Raw genomic sequence first — 15,421 nt, forward strand, 5'->3', positions numbered from 1 at the left:
TTTATATCAAACACCCGTAAAACGCCCGGTTCATTTCGTAAAGATGTATTTGCAATGAAACCCCAAACCTTTTGTACGCCATCTACACCCGGAAAAAATCTAGTTTTATTTTATGTATTGTCATTCCAACACCTATCTAGCAGGGTTAATGATTTTTTATATTAAAAACAAATATTTTATTTTAATTGATTATCGATTTTTTATTTTAATTTATTATCGATTTTTTATTTTAATTGATTATCGATTTTTTATTTTAATTGATTATCGATTTTTTATTTTAATTGATAAGGATTTTTTTTATTTTATGATTTGTTTTTGTAATTTATGCTTATTTTCCTCCGCAAATTGATAATTTGCATACATTGGTAATGTAAACTAAAATTTAAATTAATTCGAATTAAATTTAATTACTACTTGTAGTTATTTTGCTCTGAATTTTCATTGCTATAGCAACCATATTTGTACATTTTCATTATGTATAATTCAAAAATCAAATTGATTTTGGTTACTGAAGGCCAAATAAATTAGCACATAAATCAGCAACAATTTTAATAATATATATATATATATATTAAATTCCGCAAAATAATATAATTTTAAAAACACGATTCGGCTTAATATAATAGAAATATCATTTTTAATAGTTTTAATGAAAACGTCAAATATTTGCCAGAAGTAACTTAAAATAATTTATGAATAATCTACGTGCATAAAATGTATGTATGTCGCATGCAGTCAATAAGAAAAATTATTTTAACGAAACAAGTTTTCTAGGTTTTCGCTAACGCAATTCCTACAATTTCAACCTTCAATCTAACTTGCGCGTTCAAGTATACTGTTATAGTAATTATCATAAACAAATATTAAAAATACTCAAAATCGAAGTTACCCGTTGCCACTTTCCGTTGATCTGAGTCTCACTTCATATCTGATCTTGCTTATGCAAATGAACCATTTTTGTAATGTACATTTTTGTATCGCTCACGTTTAAGAATCAATCAATTCATATTGAAAATAGTTACATAATGCATACTGATAAAGGCTACACAGGGCGTCTGAAATTGCTATAACCAACCACGGCCAACTTTGATCACGCGCTGTTCGCGCTACAGCGGCCAACACATTCGTCGAAATTCCGCGAGCAAGGATTTTCCCCCTATAAACTGTACTATAACGTGTAGGAGTTCAGCGCCACGCTCGGTTTTTATATTGGCTTCAATGTAAAAACTATTCTAAAAATAATAATCCGCTAGGGGCGCTCACGTCATACACATCTTTTGATCATAGGTTAACACAGAAACGTCAACGAATGAGATCAAAGTTGGCCGTGCTACAACAAAGTATTTTTCTCAAAAGTTATAAAAGGTGGAATTGTTAAAAGTCCAGTGTGTTTTTTTTTTTCAGTCTAAAACTTTAAGATTGCAATTTGACTGCACTGACTTTATTGACTGCCAAATTGCTGATGCTAACTGTATTAGCAGCTAGATGTCCCATGATTTTTTGATTTTTGATTTGAAAAATACAATAGAACTACAATTGCTTGTTATGTTGAAAAAATAGTAATTTTTAAGTCTTTGATAAAAAATGCAACTATAGACTGCACTGCCCTACGTTTCAGAAACGCATTATATGCAAAAAGGCGGTTTAGAGATAAATCGAAATTTTTATTTCATAATAGAAAATTCGTTATTCTGGTTTTTATAATGCTTTTTCAGAAAAAGGCAAAATTTTCATTTTTAAATAAAGCGAATCTATTAATTAATTAAGTAACAGGCCTCAAAATTAGTAATTCGTTTCCTTGATTTTCGTTTCTCCTATTGCATTATAACAGATACCCCTGATTTAAACGGGATTCTTGTAAGAGTTAAAAAAAATTCATAAGTAACATAATACCCCTAAGTATGACACTTCTAGCCTTGCTTATGCATTTCTTCTTAATACATCCTTTCTTTTCCAAAGATAAATCAGTAAAACGACTAGCAACTCTGTAACCCGGAAGTTTAACCCTCTTTGTGATTGGAATTTCTCTATAGGTCATCGAAAAAGGAGTCGGAGTTCAAATTCAGACAATCATATAGTACTCCAAAAACATTCGTCTGTTGCGTAGCCATAGTGTGTGGCCTACGAGCACGAGCCGAAAACGAATTTAGTGCGGCTAAATACGCATTAAGCCTAAAAATGGCGGTATTCAAAATAGCGCGCCAAATTGCCGGAATAACACGTGAACGGAAGTTGGATTAGATTAGTTCATGGTTCTGCTACCGAGGGGCGCTATTTAGAAAAATATTCGACGTCACTGTGAAGAAAGGATGTAGTAAAAAAATTACCTAATGTCATACTTACAATTGTTAGAGGTATTATGTTACTTATGAATATATCCATTTTCAGAAAATGCGTTTCGGATAATTATGATCTACTGGAGAAGATGGAGTTTTTTAAGTATCTTCAAAACTTTTGGGTTATAATGTGTTTTTACATCTGCGTATCTCAGTAACTAACTATAAGGGCTAGAATTAAATGGATTTCAGATTAGAAATAAGTGTCACTGAATTAATAAAATGCATCCTCAAGCTCAAAATGTCAAAATTTGTTGATAATGCGTTTCTGAAACGTTGGGCAATGCAATGGGCCTTTCTATAAATTAACGTGGCCTCCTTGTTTACTGTTTTTCCCCTCACTTCTACAATGCTTCCTTAGCTCCCCCACTAAAGAAGGCTAATGAATTCGTCCATAGGTTTGACTGCACAATTTCCAGAACAAGTTGGGCAGTCGTAGCGAATTTAAGGAAAGGCCTATTCTAGCCGTATAAAATAAGCTCAAATGTGACAAAATGTTTGATGTAATAGCATTCCTTTATTTCATTTTTATGCAAGTTTATGAACGACTGAAAAGAAGCTACTGTTGCAGATTTGTGACAGAAAAGAATTATTTCTGTAATTTGGCTGAAACACTATATCAAGCTAAATTGTTAAACTCGGTTTAGAAAGTAATGTTAAAATTTTTCTTTAAATGATTAATTGACAAAAGAAAAACTCACACATTATATTTGCTAATTTTCCGAAGTTTCCTACATTTTTTAAGCGTATCCTACAAATATAATCAGGGTTGCCACGGTACCTTTAAAACCTATAATTCCCGGAAAAGCCAGGGAGTTTGACTATGGGTATAAAAATCGGGGAAAAAATCAGGAAATTGTAAAAAATAATCTAAAAATCCGGGAAATGTCAGGGAATTTAATTTCGGTTGCAAATACGTAACTTTTACGAAAATATAGGTTAAAAATTAAAAAATCTTGGCACAAAATAAGTCAGGGAAAATCTCCGGAGATGGTCAAGGAAAACCGGGAAAAGTCAGGGAATTTGAATCTGCAAAAACTGTGGCAACCCTGATAAATAAATCAGAAATACAAATATAATTTCTATAAACTGGGGTATCTGTTTCACGGCCTAATGTTTGAGATTCGTACATTGCACTAGCATTTTATAAATGTTTCTGAAATATGTAACCAACACTGGATTATTCTTTTTAAGAAAACACTGTACATCAATAAGATTTGTTGTACGCCAAAATAATTGTATTGGGCCTACAATGCTACTGCAAAGGAACTGTAAAATGGGTCCGTTATTAGACTGTAAAGAAAGTGTATAGACCAAAAAAAATTAACTACGAAATAACTATAACGGGGCTGAAATTATACATAAAAAAGAGCAATGCCCTTAAATTCTACTGCACCATAGCTGTATTGTGGCAGCATTTCGATTGCAACTCAAATGTAGTGGGTCTACATTGCTACTACGAAATAACCGTAACAGGGCTGCAAGTTTGCTGCATAATTGTTAAATAATTCTGTGGATGAGACGCTTTAAGGTTAAAATGGCTTTGCAAAACCACTACAATTAATTAGGATTTAAATTGTCTTCGTTTCGGCTACTCGTCTTCGGTAGAAATACATCTTTCATATTAACGACAAGTCCTGAAAAATGGTAAAAACTGGACCCTTTCTCAGTTGAAAATGGATTTAGTTAAATTGAATTAGATTTAGTTCAGTTGAATTAAATTTGTATTTCATTGATTATAAGTCTGTAATTTGGCTGTATTGCATCCATATTGCAACCTCCACATTTTTGTTTGGGGATATTTATAATTTAAAGCTTATTCTATCTAATAAGTATACTCCAATGTTTTCAGAAATCCACCTTTAATAGTTTTTGAAAAAACACCCTGACAGAGCAATTTAAATTACTCTCGTTAGCTTCCTTTACCTTTATAACTGTAGATGGCGCTAAGGTTTCCCCCTCCTATTTTAAACATCCACTGCGGTGGTTAGCGATATTTCGCATAGGAATTTAGTATTTTGTTAAACATTAAACCCTTTTAAAGATCGTATGAAATTTCGTATTTCTGCCAAGGGTGGTACTTAACCTTGAAAGTGTTGGCCCGGTTTTGTTTATTGGCTAAAATAAATTTGCACGCGAAACTACCTCTATATTATAAGGCTTATCCAGTATATTTACCCACTTTTATACCGTAACATGGCGACGTACTCTCCCGCGCTAAATAATCATTTCTTCCTTTTTTTCGAAACATTCGGATGTAAATTAAACAGATTTAAATGGAATGTAACTTGTAATATTTCCAGGCAATCGCCTAGGGTAGGTCACTTGGTGAAGCTCAAAAATTACATAGCAATAAAAATATAAAAACCACTTACATACTTAGAAGCGCTTTTGAGAAAATTGCGCCTATAGCCTTACCGGAACCTAATCCGGCACTGCATCATTGATATAGACGGAGAAAAATACAAACATTGTTTTCGTAAAAACGACTTTATTTCATGACGATAAGTGCGAATGAATTAGTCAACTGAAGTCATTGCGGCTTGAGAGCGACGAAATGTATCCAATAAAAGAGGCAGAACCCAAAGAAAAAAAGCGGGAAGATGTATCTGGAGATTGTGTCCACCGAGGTTTTAGGATCCCAGCTCGTTCTGGTGGATTCCTTCTTCCCAACCGCGGATGCTTTATCTCGGTTATGGACGACGCTCGTCACCACCATCGCTTTCTTCTTGTTCGAGAAATTGAGCGTCTGCGGTTGAAAGATAGCGACGGTATTAACCATAGATAAAATAACTTCGTATATAGATAGGAAACTTCATGTTGTAGAAGTGACGCCAGAATTTTGGCCGACATCGGGTGGCGGCACCCGAATAATATTATTTGGTGAAGTTCGCGCTACTCGAAGTACGTACTAGAACCTAATAATAATAATAATAATAATAATAATCAGCTAGGCTAATACCCAAGGCACCACCTTAGGCCTAAGTCATCATGCGACTTTTGAAGCCCTTAATTCAGGTGGCCGGGTTACAATACGTAGGAGGGTGGTGGCAAGCCCTGCATGCCACGAGATCGAGCCAACAGCTCCCTACACTAACTATTACCGTTAACTTAGACAAGTTTTTATGGAAGGGTGCTTGGACTAATTAACACAGGGACGTTTCGGCTTCCCTAAAACGTAAACCACACTTAGGGTCATCTCTCTACTGGCGAAAAAAATGCGTTACTTACTCTGCGCAAGCTCGAAGGTGTCACACGGAGCGACCCTGTTAGGTAGCGTCCTCTGTTGGCATTCGCCTGTCAATTTTTAAGCGGTCTGCCTAATAAGAAATAATATCTTTAATAGCTACGAGGTGGCGTAGCTTACGTTCAAGATTTGAAATTTTTAGCATGGCCACTCCGTGTGACACTTTCGCACTTGCGCAGTAACTGTTTCGCATATTTTTCCCGATAGAGGAATGAGGCTAACCGGGTCGCGCGCTTTGCTGGGAATTTCAGTAGCACCGAAACGTCCCTGTGTTAATTAGTCCAAGCTTGGTGTAACGCAATCCCAATTGCAAAGGCTTAAGCGAGCTATATGTATTAAAAGTACTTTTTCTTGAACAGAGAGCAAAAAAATAGCACTAAAGAAATAGCATTCAGTAAAGATTTCAAGTTTGTTTTAAAAGCTATTTCTGGTATATTTGAAGACATTTACCTTGCAAAATACGTTTATTCCCAAAACTCCGACCTCAAATTTCTCAATACGTTCTACGCTCTTGAGAACACAGCCAACTGGCGCAGTCACTAGATGTCAGGGCAATCTCGTGAAAATCAGTTTGCCCAATCGAAGTTTCCTAGATCTATATACGAAGTTATGTTATCTATGGTATTAACGGTTGGCCTCTACTGTAGAAATGACACTTCCTATGGTTACCGTTATCTACCAGTTTAACTTACGTTCTCGCTAGGGTAGACTTTCTTCTGGTTAGCTTCCATTAACCCCACCACTAAAGCGTATTCCAACAACGTCGTAAATACGAACCCAACGCAACCCTGAAAAGATCCCTTAGTATATATGTATACTTATAGTCTCGGAGGGATCGACTAATCGATAATCGGGCGTAAAGCACCTTGCCGCGCTTTTAATTATCTGTGGCGGATTATGGTTAATATTTTTTTTCCTTTCATGGACAAAATTATAGCGAAAACTTAACAAACGAAATGATTTTATATTTAGTTCGAAGAAAGCTATTGTTGCTATTCTTGCTTATTCTAGTAAAACTGGAACTTTGGTTAATTAACTATATATACCTACATCCAGAGTTCCTACAAAGTATTGATAAGCCTCAAAAGGGCGAAACCGGGCTGCGTTTGGAAATTTCTTTCCATAACAATTTCTGATCTTTAAATATCTCATTTATTATTTAAAATTGGGTGAGCTTTGTGTTTCGAACGCCACCTAGCGGAATATGTCTTTACGAACAGAGATATCGCTTTAAGGGGGAAGAATACAGTAAAAACCTCTTTTTCGTTCAAGCTGAACGTTTCTGTTTTAACAATTACATAATTGAATTATATTTTTCTTATTAGGCTGAACCTTCCTCTAGTGCTTTAAATAATTTTGATAATTATAATATTAATAGTTAACGATATATAATGTCCTAACTAAAGGGTAGTTTGGGCGCTTGTCCAACTTGTTTAGCTCCGGCGGTCCGAATTAAAACGTAATAACTTAATTACTTTTAAATTTAAACAAGAGGCTGTTCTACACATAAATATTAATTTTATAAGTTAAAATACAAAATTAAAAGAGTGCATCTTGAAATAGCGCGAAAGTAGACATTGGCCACTGTAGTCTTCCCCCTTAAATCCATTTCCGCCATGTCGAGTGTTACCGTGAGGATGGAAGGCAAACCCGAACTCGGTGTAGAGCTGTACGGTTTGAAGTACATCCATTAGTGAAGCTATAGTAAATTATTTCACGACTGTAAAGGGTGAATCATATAGAGTGCCCAATTTGTATACCATCATCCAGACATTGAGGGCGATGACATAAGAGACGGACGGCATGTGACTGGCGTACTGCTGGGTGACCATGGTCAACAGGGAGGTGACGCTTAAGGTGACCCGAGCAGGGTAGGCTGTGGACGGGATCCAAAAAGTCACGAATGACATGCAGACGATCAGAACGGACGGGATGTATTTGTTGATGAGAAAGAAACCCATGTGACGACTCAGTTGCATCGTGCCCACCAGATACGAAAAACTTCCTGTCGAATATAGCACGAACAAGTATATTCAATTAACTTACTTAAGTACTATTAGATATTTCAGAAAAGTGACTTATTTTTCTTTTCTATTCTTTGACGTGTGTGAACTGACCTATGGTGTACGTCTTGTTGAGACTTTCCTGATTATGGCCGACGACGGAAAACTGAGACAAAAGCAGCGATTTCGAGATGGAAAAGCGACGCCATTTCAGCACGACGTTTTCAACATTGTGCGTTACTGGTTGGAATCAAAATGGTAATTAGCTCTTTTATTACGTGGAATAACGTTTATTTCAGCTCTTATATTAATTATAATCTTTTAGGTAGCGATCCACGTGACCAAGTTAAGCGTTCTCGTTATCTTCAACGTGGAAAATTCATTACTTAAATAACCGTTGTGTAAACCTTGAAAACTAAAACGCAGGGCTCGATTAGCTATTAAGCAAAATAAGCACGTGTTTTGACCATCTTACATATATTTTATACATACCTTCTCAAGAAAACGGCTTATTTTTAAACACAATCGTGTAAGGATTTGTGTGTATTATTTCCACATGGTACGTAGCCGCTACATAACTATTCAACCGTTAGGATGGTAATGGTAAATAATACGTCAAACGGCAGGGCACAATATAAATTTTTGTGATAGAACGCCCAGATGTTGATCATTTGAACATTTTAGTGATATTTTTGGCGATTTTGCCTAGTATCATCGCCGTACGGGTATACCTCCTCAACCGTTGCGGATAAAATGGTTAAGGAAGCCTCAATCGTTAGAGCATCACACACTCTCGATAGCCGGGAGGGGGGCAAACAATCGTAAGGACAGCTCAAACCCATGCTGCCCCAATATTTTCGCAAAGATTGGATAGCTCAAACCCATGCTGCCCCAATATTTTCGCAAAGATTGGACAGCTCAAACCCATGCTGCCCAATATTTTCGCAAAGATTGGACAGCTCAAACCCATGCTGCCCCAATATTTTCGCAAAGATTGGACAGCTCAAACCCATGCTGCCCCAATATTTTCGCAAAGATTGGACAGCTCAAACCCATGCTGCCCAATATTTTCGCAAAGATTGGACAGCTCAAACCCATGCTGCCCAATATTTTCGCAAAGATTGGACAGCTCAAACCCATGCTGCCCCAATATTTTCGCAAAGATTGGACAGCTCAAACCCATGCTGCCCCAATATTTTCGCAAAGATTGGACAGCTCAAACCCATGCTGCCCAATATTTTCGCAAAGATTGGACAGCTCAAACCCATGCTGCCCCAATATTTTCGCAAAGATTGGACAGCTCAAACCCATGCTGCCCAATATTTTCGCAAAGATTGGACAGCTCAAACCCATGCTGCCCCAATATTTTCGCAAAGATTGGACAGCTCAAACCCATGCTGCCCCAATATTTTCGCAAAGATTGGACAGCTCAAACCCATGCTGCCCAATATTTTCGCAAAGATTGGACAGCTCAAACCCATGCTTCCCCAATATTTTCGCAAAGATTGGACAGCTCAAACCCATGCTGCCCCAATATTTTCGCAAAGATTGGACAGCTCAAACCCATGCTGCCCCAATATTTTCACAAAGATTGGACAGCTCAAACCCATGCTGCCCCAATATTTTCGCAAAGATTGGACAGCTCAAACCCATGCTGCCCAATATTTTCGCAAAGATTGGACAGCTCAAACCCATGCTGCCCCAATATTTTCGCAAAGATTGGACAGCTCAAACCCATGCTGCCCCAATATTTTCGCAAAGATTGGACAGCTCAAACCCATGCTGCCCCAATATTTTCACAAAGATTGGACAGCTCAAACCCATGCTGCCCAATATTTTCGCAAAGATTGGACAGCTAGTGCAGCTATAGACTTGTCATTTCTCAACATAAAATCTCTAACGCCTTAAGTTTATGTACAAGGTGATTGAAAGTTTGTTCAAAATTAAACTTAAATATGCAAGATATACTTAATACATTGGTGTGATCGCGTGTACTCGAATGTCCACGACGTCTTGATTAATATTAATTAAACAATTAATTTTTGCTCAGAGCTTATGTGGAAAGTATGTAAATAGCTTTGTTAAAGAGAAATTACTTGGTCTGAGAGAAATACATCCAAGAGTGTACGCTTTTAGTATCATTTGATAGCTACAGTATCTACCTAATGGGTGACGATATTATAATTTTAAATTCATAAAAGGTGATATTTTCAAAACAATATAGGCTTTTAACATCTCATTTAAAACGTATTTTGATATGTCTTTCTTAAAAGGTTTGTGACTTTCATGACCTTGATCCATATGAAGCGAGTGTTATGTAGTTTTCACAGTAGATTTCGAAACACTTAGCTAGTCATGGCTAGAGCTAGGCGGAACAGATGAATTAACCGGCAAATTTTCGATTATTCATAAAAATTTCGGTTAACTGTTTATTTATGGATATTATTCGCGGTTATAAAACGATTTAATATGCGAAAAATAACTTTTAATTCAGATAATTTTTGGTTATGGATAAAAACCAATTTAACGGTTATTTCTTCCCCGAGCCCTAGCCGTGACAATAGTTATTTTATTTCCCCTTTAATAAGAAATTTTTTTTCAGGCACATTTACAAAAACACAATTATACCAATTAGTCGCTTCAAAACACGTTGGTCGAATTTATGCCTTCATCACCTAAAAAATATTTGAACGAGTGCCGTAACCCTCGCTCACCTTTCGTACAATTTTATGGGTCCTTGCTCTTTTTGGCCCCCTTCAGCCTTGTCAGCCTTATGAATAATGCGCCACTGATTTTAACAACGTGTTGACCACACAAACGCTTTGGTTGGCCAAGTTCAAAGGTTTGAAGAAAGACCGGTTTGTTTTTGACCGAGGCTTAGATTCAATAAATAAATATCTTTATTAATGTAAATTTACATATTTCAAGTTGTTTTTTAAAAGTTCCAAGTAATTATCTATGCATGTTCACGCTCGAAATCTGAGCAACATTTTGGGGCGCGTGTGAACGAAAATTCAACATGTTACGCGAACCAGAGTTAAAAGCTACACTAACCAAGAAAGCTGGGCAACAAGGTCTAAGCGCTCATCTTTCCTCCGTTTGTATATCAATTTGTATTAAGTAATTTTTAATGTCTGAAAATAAATGTATAAACTCTCCAGGCTTTGTCGTGATTTTGTACAATTCATATTGCATTGTAAATAAACATGTTTTTACCACCTTCTTAGCCTTCATGATACCGTTAAAAAACAAGTCTTTATTTTACAAGTGCGATGTCCGACTTCAATCCCTGCATCTACTCGTACTCGTTAACTTTCTTAACAAAACCAGGCATGACCTTAAGCCTCGTCTCTAGTTAAAAGAAAGTTCTTAGCTAGATCGAAAGATGCTAACAATCATGTATTTAGGATAGGTACATTGGCACCTTGAACCAAGACACAGCTGCGGCCATTCCCGTATAGCTTACGAAATGCTACTGCCACAAGACCCGCGTGTAGGGTCATCTGAATGTTGCAAAACATAAATATTGATTTTAGTTAATGACCAGGTTTAAATCCCAAACCAGCGTGTTAGCATTTTTAGTAGTTTAAAATGTTTACAAACCGGATTTGAAGGTCGATAAATTTTGTAATATCCTAGTTTTACGCCTCCAGGTGGTTTTACACGCAGATTTTACAGCGTGGCCTTTCTGATAAGTATGAACGTGAAAAAAAAATACGAAAATAATTTGAAAATCACACAGTGCCGTCTATTTTAGTGTCGATGAACTATTCAAATTTAAGTTTTATGGGAAAACTACATAACGAAATCACTATGTAAAGATCTAAAAAAGCTATTGAACGTTTCAATGTATTAATTTTGAATTATTTAAGTTTGTACCACGTGATCTTAAAATTTTAAAATGGAAATCTAACGCGGTTGCTATTGTTACGTAATTTTTTGCGCTTTATATTTTAGTAATTTTTAATTTTGGTTTTTTAATTCAATAAAAACTATCAACTGATATTTAGTATATCATATTTAATCTATAAAAACGTGAAAAAATACCTTTTGGCGTAAAAATGTACTTCGTGTTTATCTTTTTCCTTTTTTCGAACAGTATCGTCCACTCTTAGCGATACTTGTTTTTTTTCAAATAACCTTGGACGACTCTCTTAGTGTGATTGGTTTACAGGGGCTAAAAACCAGGCTTTTTACCGATCCTCTAAAATCTACTATCCATGGTTGAATTCAACCAAATATAAACTTTATATTTTACGTGAATTTTAAACAATTTGGGTCAAGACCCAGTTTATATTAACCTTAAAACTAAAAATGCTCGTATTTCTAACTTGCAGATATTTGGTAAGCGACCAGTGGCGCCGATCCCAAGTGTTGCCAGCAGCCTCATTCCAAGTTTATTAGTGGGCTTCGGCCCCCGTTAAAAAAAACCGATCGGCGCCACTGTAAGCGACCACGCAAATACTAGAATCAATAACTGGTGGAGATCTGGCTAACGAAAATACCACAATCGGTTAAAAAGCCTTTGCACGTCAGCTGTCTCCTGAGGTGTAATTTTGCGATGTTTATTCTTGAGTAATTCCAAATAGCCGAGGCAGGGAGCTCTATCGTGTCGTGTTTTCGGTGCTTTAATATTTGCGTTTGTTTAACGAGCGCATGAATAACTTAAAGAACAATAGGAACTTACGGCTCATGATAGTGATGGAACACGATTGCACGTCGTGCGGGTAAGCCGTCAGGTCCATCGGGCAATTCAACTTCAAACTTAACCTGCCAATGGGACAACAAGGTATTCGTTCAACTAAACTCGAACAAAAATGATTTTATTTGTTTGTTCTTCTTTATTTTTATTTATAGTTACTTTTTAGCCCCAATGGCTAAGGGCCTTGGTTTCACTGGAGCATTTTGATACACCTTAGAACTCAACCACAGTTCTTTTGCCTTTTCCCATTTATCTAATTCACCAACAAGAGATATTTTCGTATCATCACGTTTCCGTTTTTTATTTGAATTAAACTCGTTCATTATAATTAAATTAAATAAATAATAAAATACTAGAACCAAAACCACGCCCACGAAGGCCCGAATATCTTAGTTCGCGTATGAATACCTCTCACTAGTCTCTCTCGGGTCGCTCCTCACTATTTTCAAAACATCTCCGTCAAGCGGGGAATAAAGAAAATAAAGCAGGGTCCGGATTTTTTTGGAGATACCACGTTACTGGACGATTTCAAAACCCCACTTTCCAGCCTCTTTAAAGGCCTAGGTTTGCTTCTGCCTGTCCCCCTTTAAAATAACTTGCCTGAAAAGCAAATACCCTGGTGGTGGGCCAACATGTTCAGCGGTTGACCTACCACCAGGGTATTTGCTTTTCAGGCAAGTTAATTTAAGGGGGACAGCCAGAAGCAAACCTAGGCCTTTAAATAATCGTACCAGAGCCAAAAAATTATTGATTTCAGAAAAATATTATCGTACGCCTGAAAACTGGCGGTAAATTTGAATTTTGTGTGAAATATTAACGTTAAACTTGTGGAATAAAAATTTTTATAGCGATAAAAGTTCGACCTATTAAAAGTCACAGTTTTAAAAACAATATCGTACATTATCGTACGTGCAAGCTAAATTATCGAAGAATGCATACTATATAGTAAGCCATTGAAAATATCGTACGTCCCACAAATTAGCTCGAAATTATTAACGTGTATGATAATTATCGTACGTCTGGCAACGCTGCGAAGTTCCCCCATTAGGCGTGGTTTTGCTTCCGGAAATCAAGGACAGGGTGTTGCCCACATATTTTCTGTTAACCTGAATACATTATTAGCCCTGGCTACTGAGGACAATCGAGAATTTAACTATCTTTGTCGGCAGACTTAATAGCAGGTCATTTAAATTGTACGCGATACCTTTTAGCTCTCAAACGCGAAAATGATTGTAATCAAAAATTAATATATACCAATTTCAAGTTTCGATTCAATAATTCAATTGAATGAATTTAAGAAACAATTACCATTTAATAGCGGTGTTTTTCTTATTGGTTTTAAAATCTATGATTTATTTTCTGAAGGATTAACAATTTGAGAATCAATATTAAATTAACTTAAATCATATTAAGATGAGGAGCTGGGAGGGTACAAGCATTTTTAACGTAATTAAGAAGGTAAGGAACTTTCTAAATGGTACTTTACGTGATTTGTCAACGAAACCTCATTCAACGTTACCTTCTACATATAAATAAATTTATATCGGAAACACAACGGTCAAGTTCGTATAGGTTCCATAACCGAAGATGTAAACAAGGTTTATATATCCCTAATGATGTTAATATTTCAAATATACACTTACGAATCGTGTTTACACGTAAGCTACCCAATTATAGTCTTTGCGGTTTTAATATTTAACCTTTTATCGAGTAAATTTTGACCGTATACCCCAGAGGACAAAATCATGTAAATTTAAAATTCGTATAGTGTGGTAGTGCCAACAAGGTGTAAGCTAGGAGCAACAAACACAAGGAAAACGCAGCTAGCCTTTAAACACGCTAAGGCAGTGGTAAAATTAGCGAATAAGTAGATTAGTCCATTATTTAATTTAATTAAGTTTATCACTCGAAGATCTATTTGGTACGAGCTATTTGTAAGTTTTTATATTTCTTCAAATTTGTTTAGGGTTTAGCTTTATTATCCCTTTTCATAATCTACTTATTCGCTAATTTTATCATCCTTTGCATTGCAGTCCATAGTTGGTTCCTTTTAACGCTAAGACAGTGTTGTGTACAAACTTTCATTGCACGTTTTACGGAAATGGGGAAGACAATTTCCGAATTTTCCCCTTCCGACGGCAGCAGGCGATAATGCGTCTAACCAATGAAAAATGTACACAGGATAATGCGCAACTTTTGACGGGTTGCGTTCTCCTTGTGTAGGGTGCTGTGTTTGTTGCTCGTAGGTGTAAGGAAATGAATGTAACTACGAAACCAAACAATGGTATAAGTTAGGTAGGCATGATTCTCAATTACCTGGCCGCGAAGAAGACAGTGCCGTCCTTGTCGAGCGTGTGGTACATGTAGGGAATGACGATGTCGTGTAGTTTCCCGTCCTCCGAGTTCTTGAAGTAGGTGTCCGGGGTCCACATCAATTCCCGCCAGGCGTTGTCCATGATGATGGACGTTATATTCTTGTCGCAGTTACTGGCGTTAGTCGGAATGGTCAAGCGCGAATCCCACCAGAACTGGTGGAAGAAAACGTCCGTCTCGTAGCTCTTTGTCCAAATGAAACAACATCGTGTTTCTAGTTTAGCTCTTTTAACACTTTAAATGTACATTGAATTTTTAAATACCATTTTCTCCTCGTCAATCGATTTAATGCTAAGTACAGCCACGTTGATCTCGACTATCACAGGCTTGCCTATTGTATAATGATCGAATTAGAGAGAAGTGTCCATCTCTGCTAAAGTTATTCGTTTGAAACACGCACTTACCGTTATTTCATCGAAATATTTTTATTCAAAAAAATATTAATTGTAATGTTATATTATTTTAAATTTATTAGAATATTATAATTAGAGTTGTAAGTCGGAAAATTTCTCGCCCGGAAAATTGTCTGGAAAATTACCGAAGACTTTTTTCCAGAAAGTTTTCGGTATTTTTCAGAAAAAAATAAAAACAAAAGTTTTCCTTCCATGATTATAATCTAATATTGTTCGAAAATTTAAATTTCGCGGCATTTTCACCTAGTTTTTTCGAATCTAAAAGTAAAACTAAACCTCTAGACTAGTCTAGAAAAAAACCCTAAAAAAGTAATATATGTTTCAATTTTTTAATTTTCCGAATTTCA

The 15,421-nt window shown here is 36.2% G+C and overlaps 1 protein-coding gene across 1 annotated transcript; it reads right to left on the reverse strand.

The window, feature by feature from the left end:
* Window positions 1-6,266: 6,266 nt before the first annotated feature.
* On the reverse strand, window positions 6,267-14,996 carry LOC149941005 (glycine receptor subunit alpha-2-like; the record flags this gene model as incomplete). The annotated part of the gene is made up of 6 exons (XM_090179404.1): window positions 6,267-6,371; window positions 7,344-7,588; window positions 7,701-7,826; window positions 12,274-12,356; window positions 14,605-14,846; window positions 14,925-14,996. Coding segments are annotated over 6 exons (873 nt in total), but the record flags the coding sequence as incomplete, so codon positions are not given.
* Between the last annotated feature and the right edge of the window lie 425 nt (window positions 14,997-15,421).

Source organism: Leiobunum rupestre, chromosome 6 (assembly GCF_980474605.1).
Source record: "Leiobunum rupestre chromosome 6, qqLeiRupe1.1.hap1, whole genome shotgun sequence".
Taxonomy (NCBI): domain Eukaryota; kingdom Metazoa; phylum Arthropoda; class Arachnida; order Opiliones; family Sclerosomatidae; genus Leiobunum; species Leiobunum rupestre.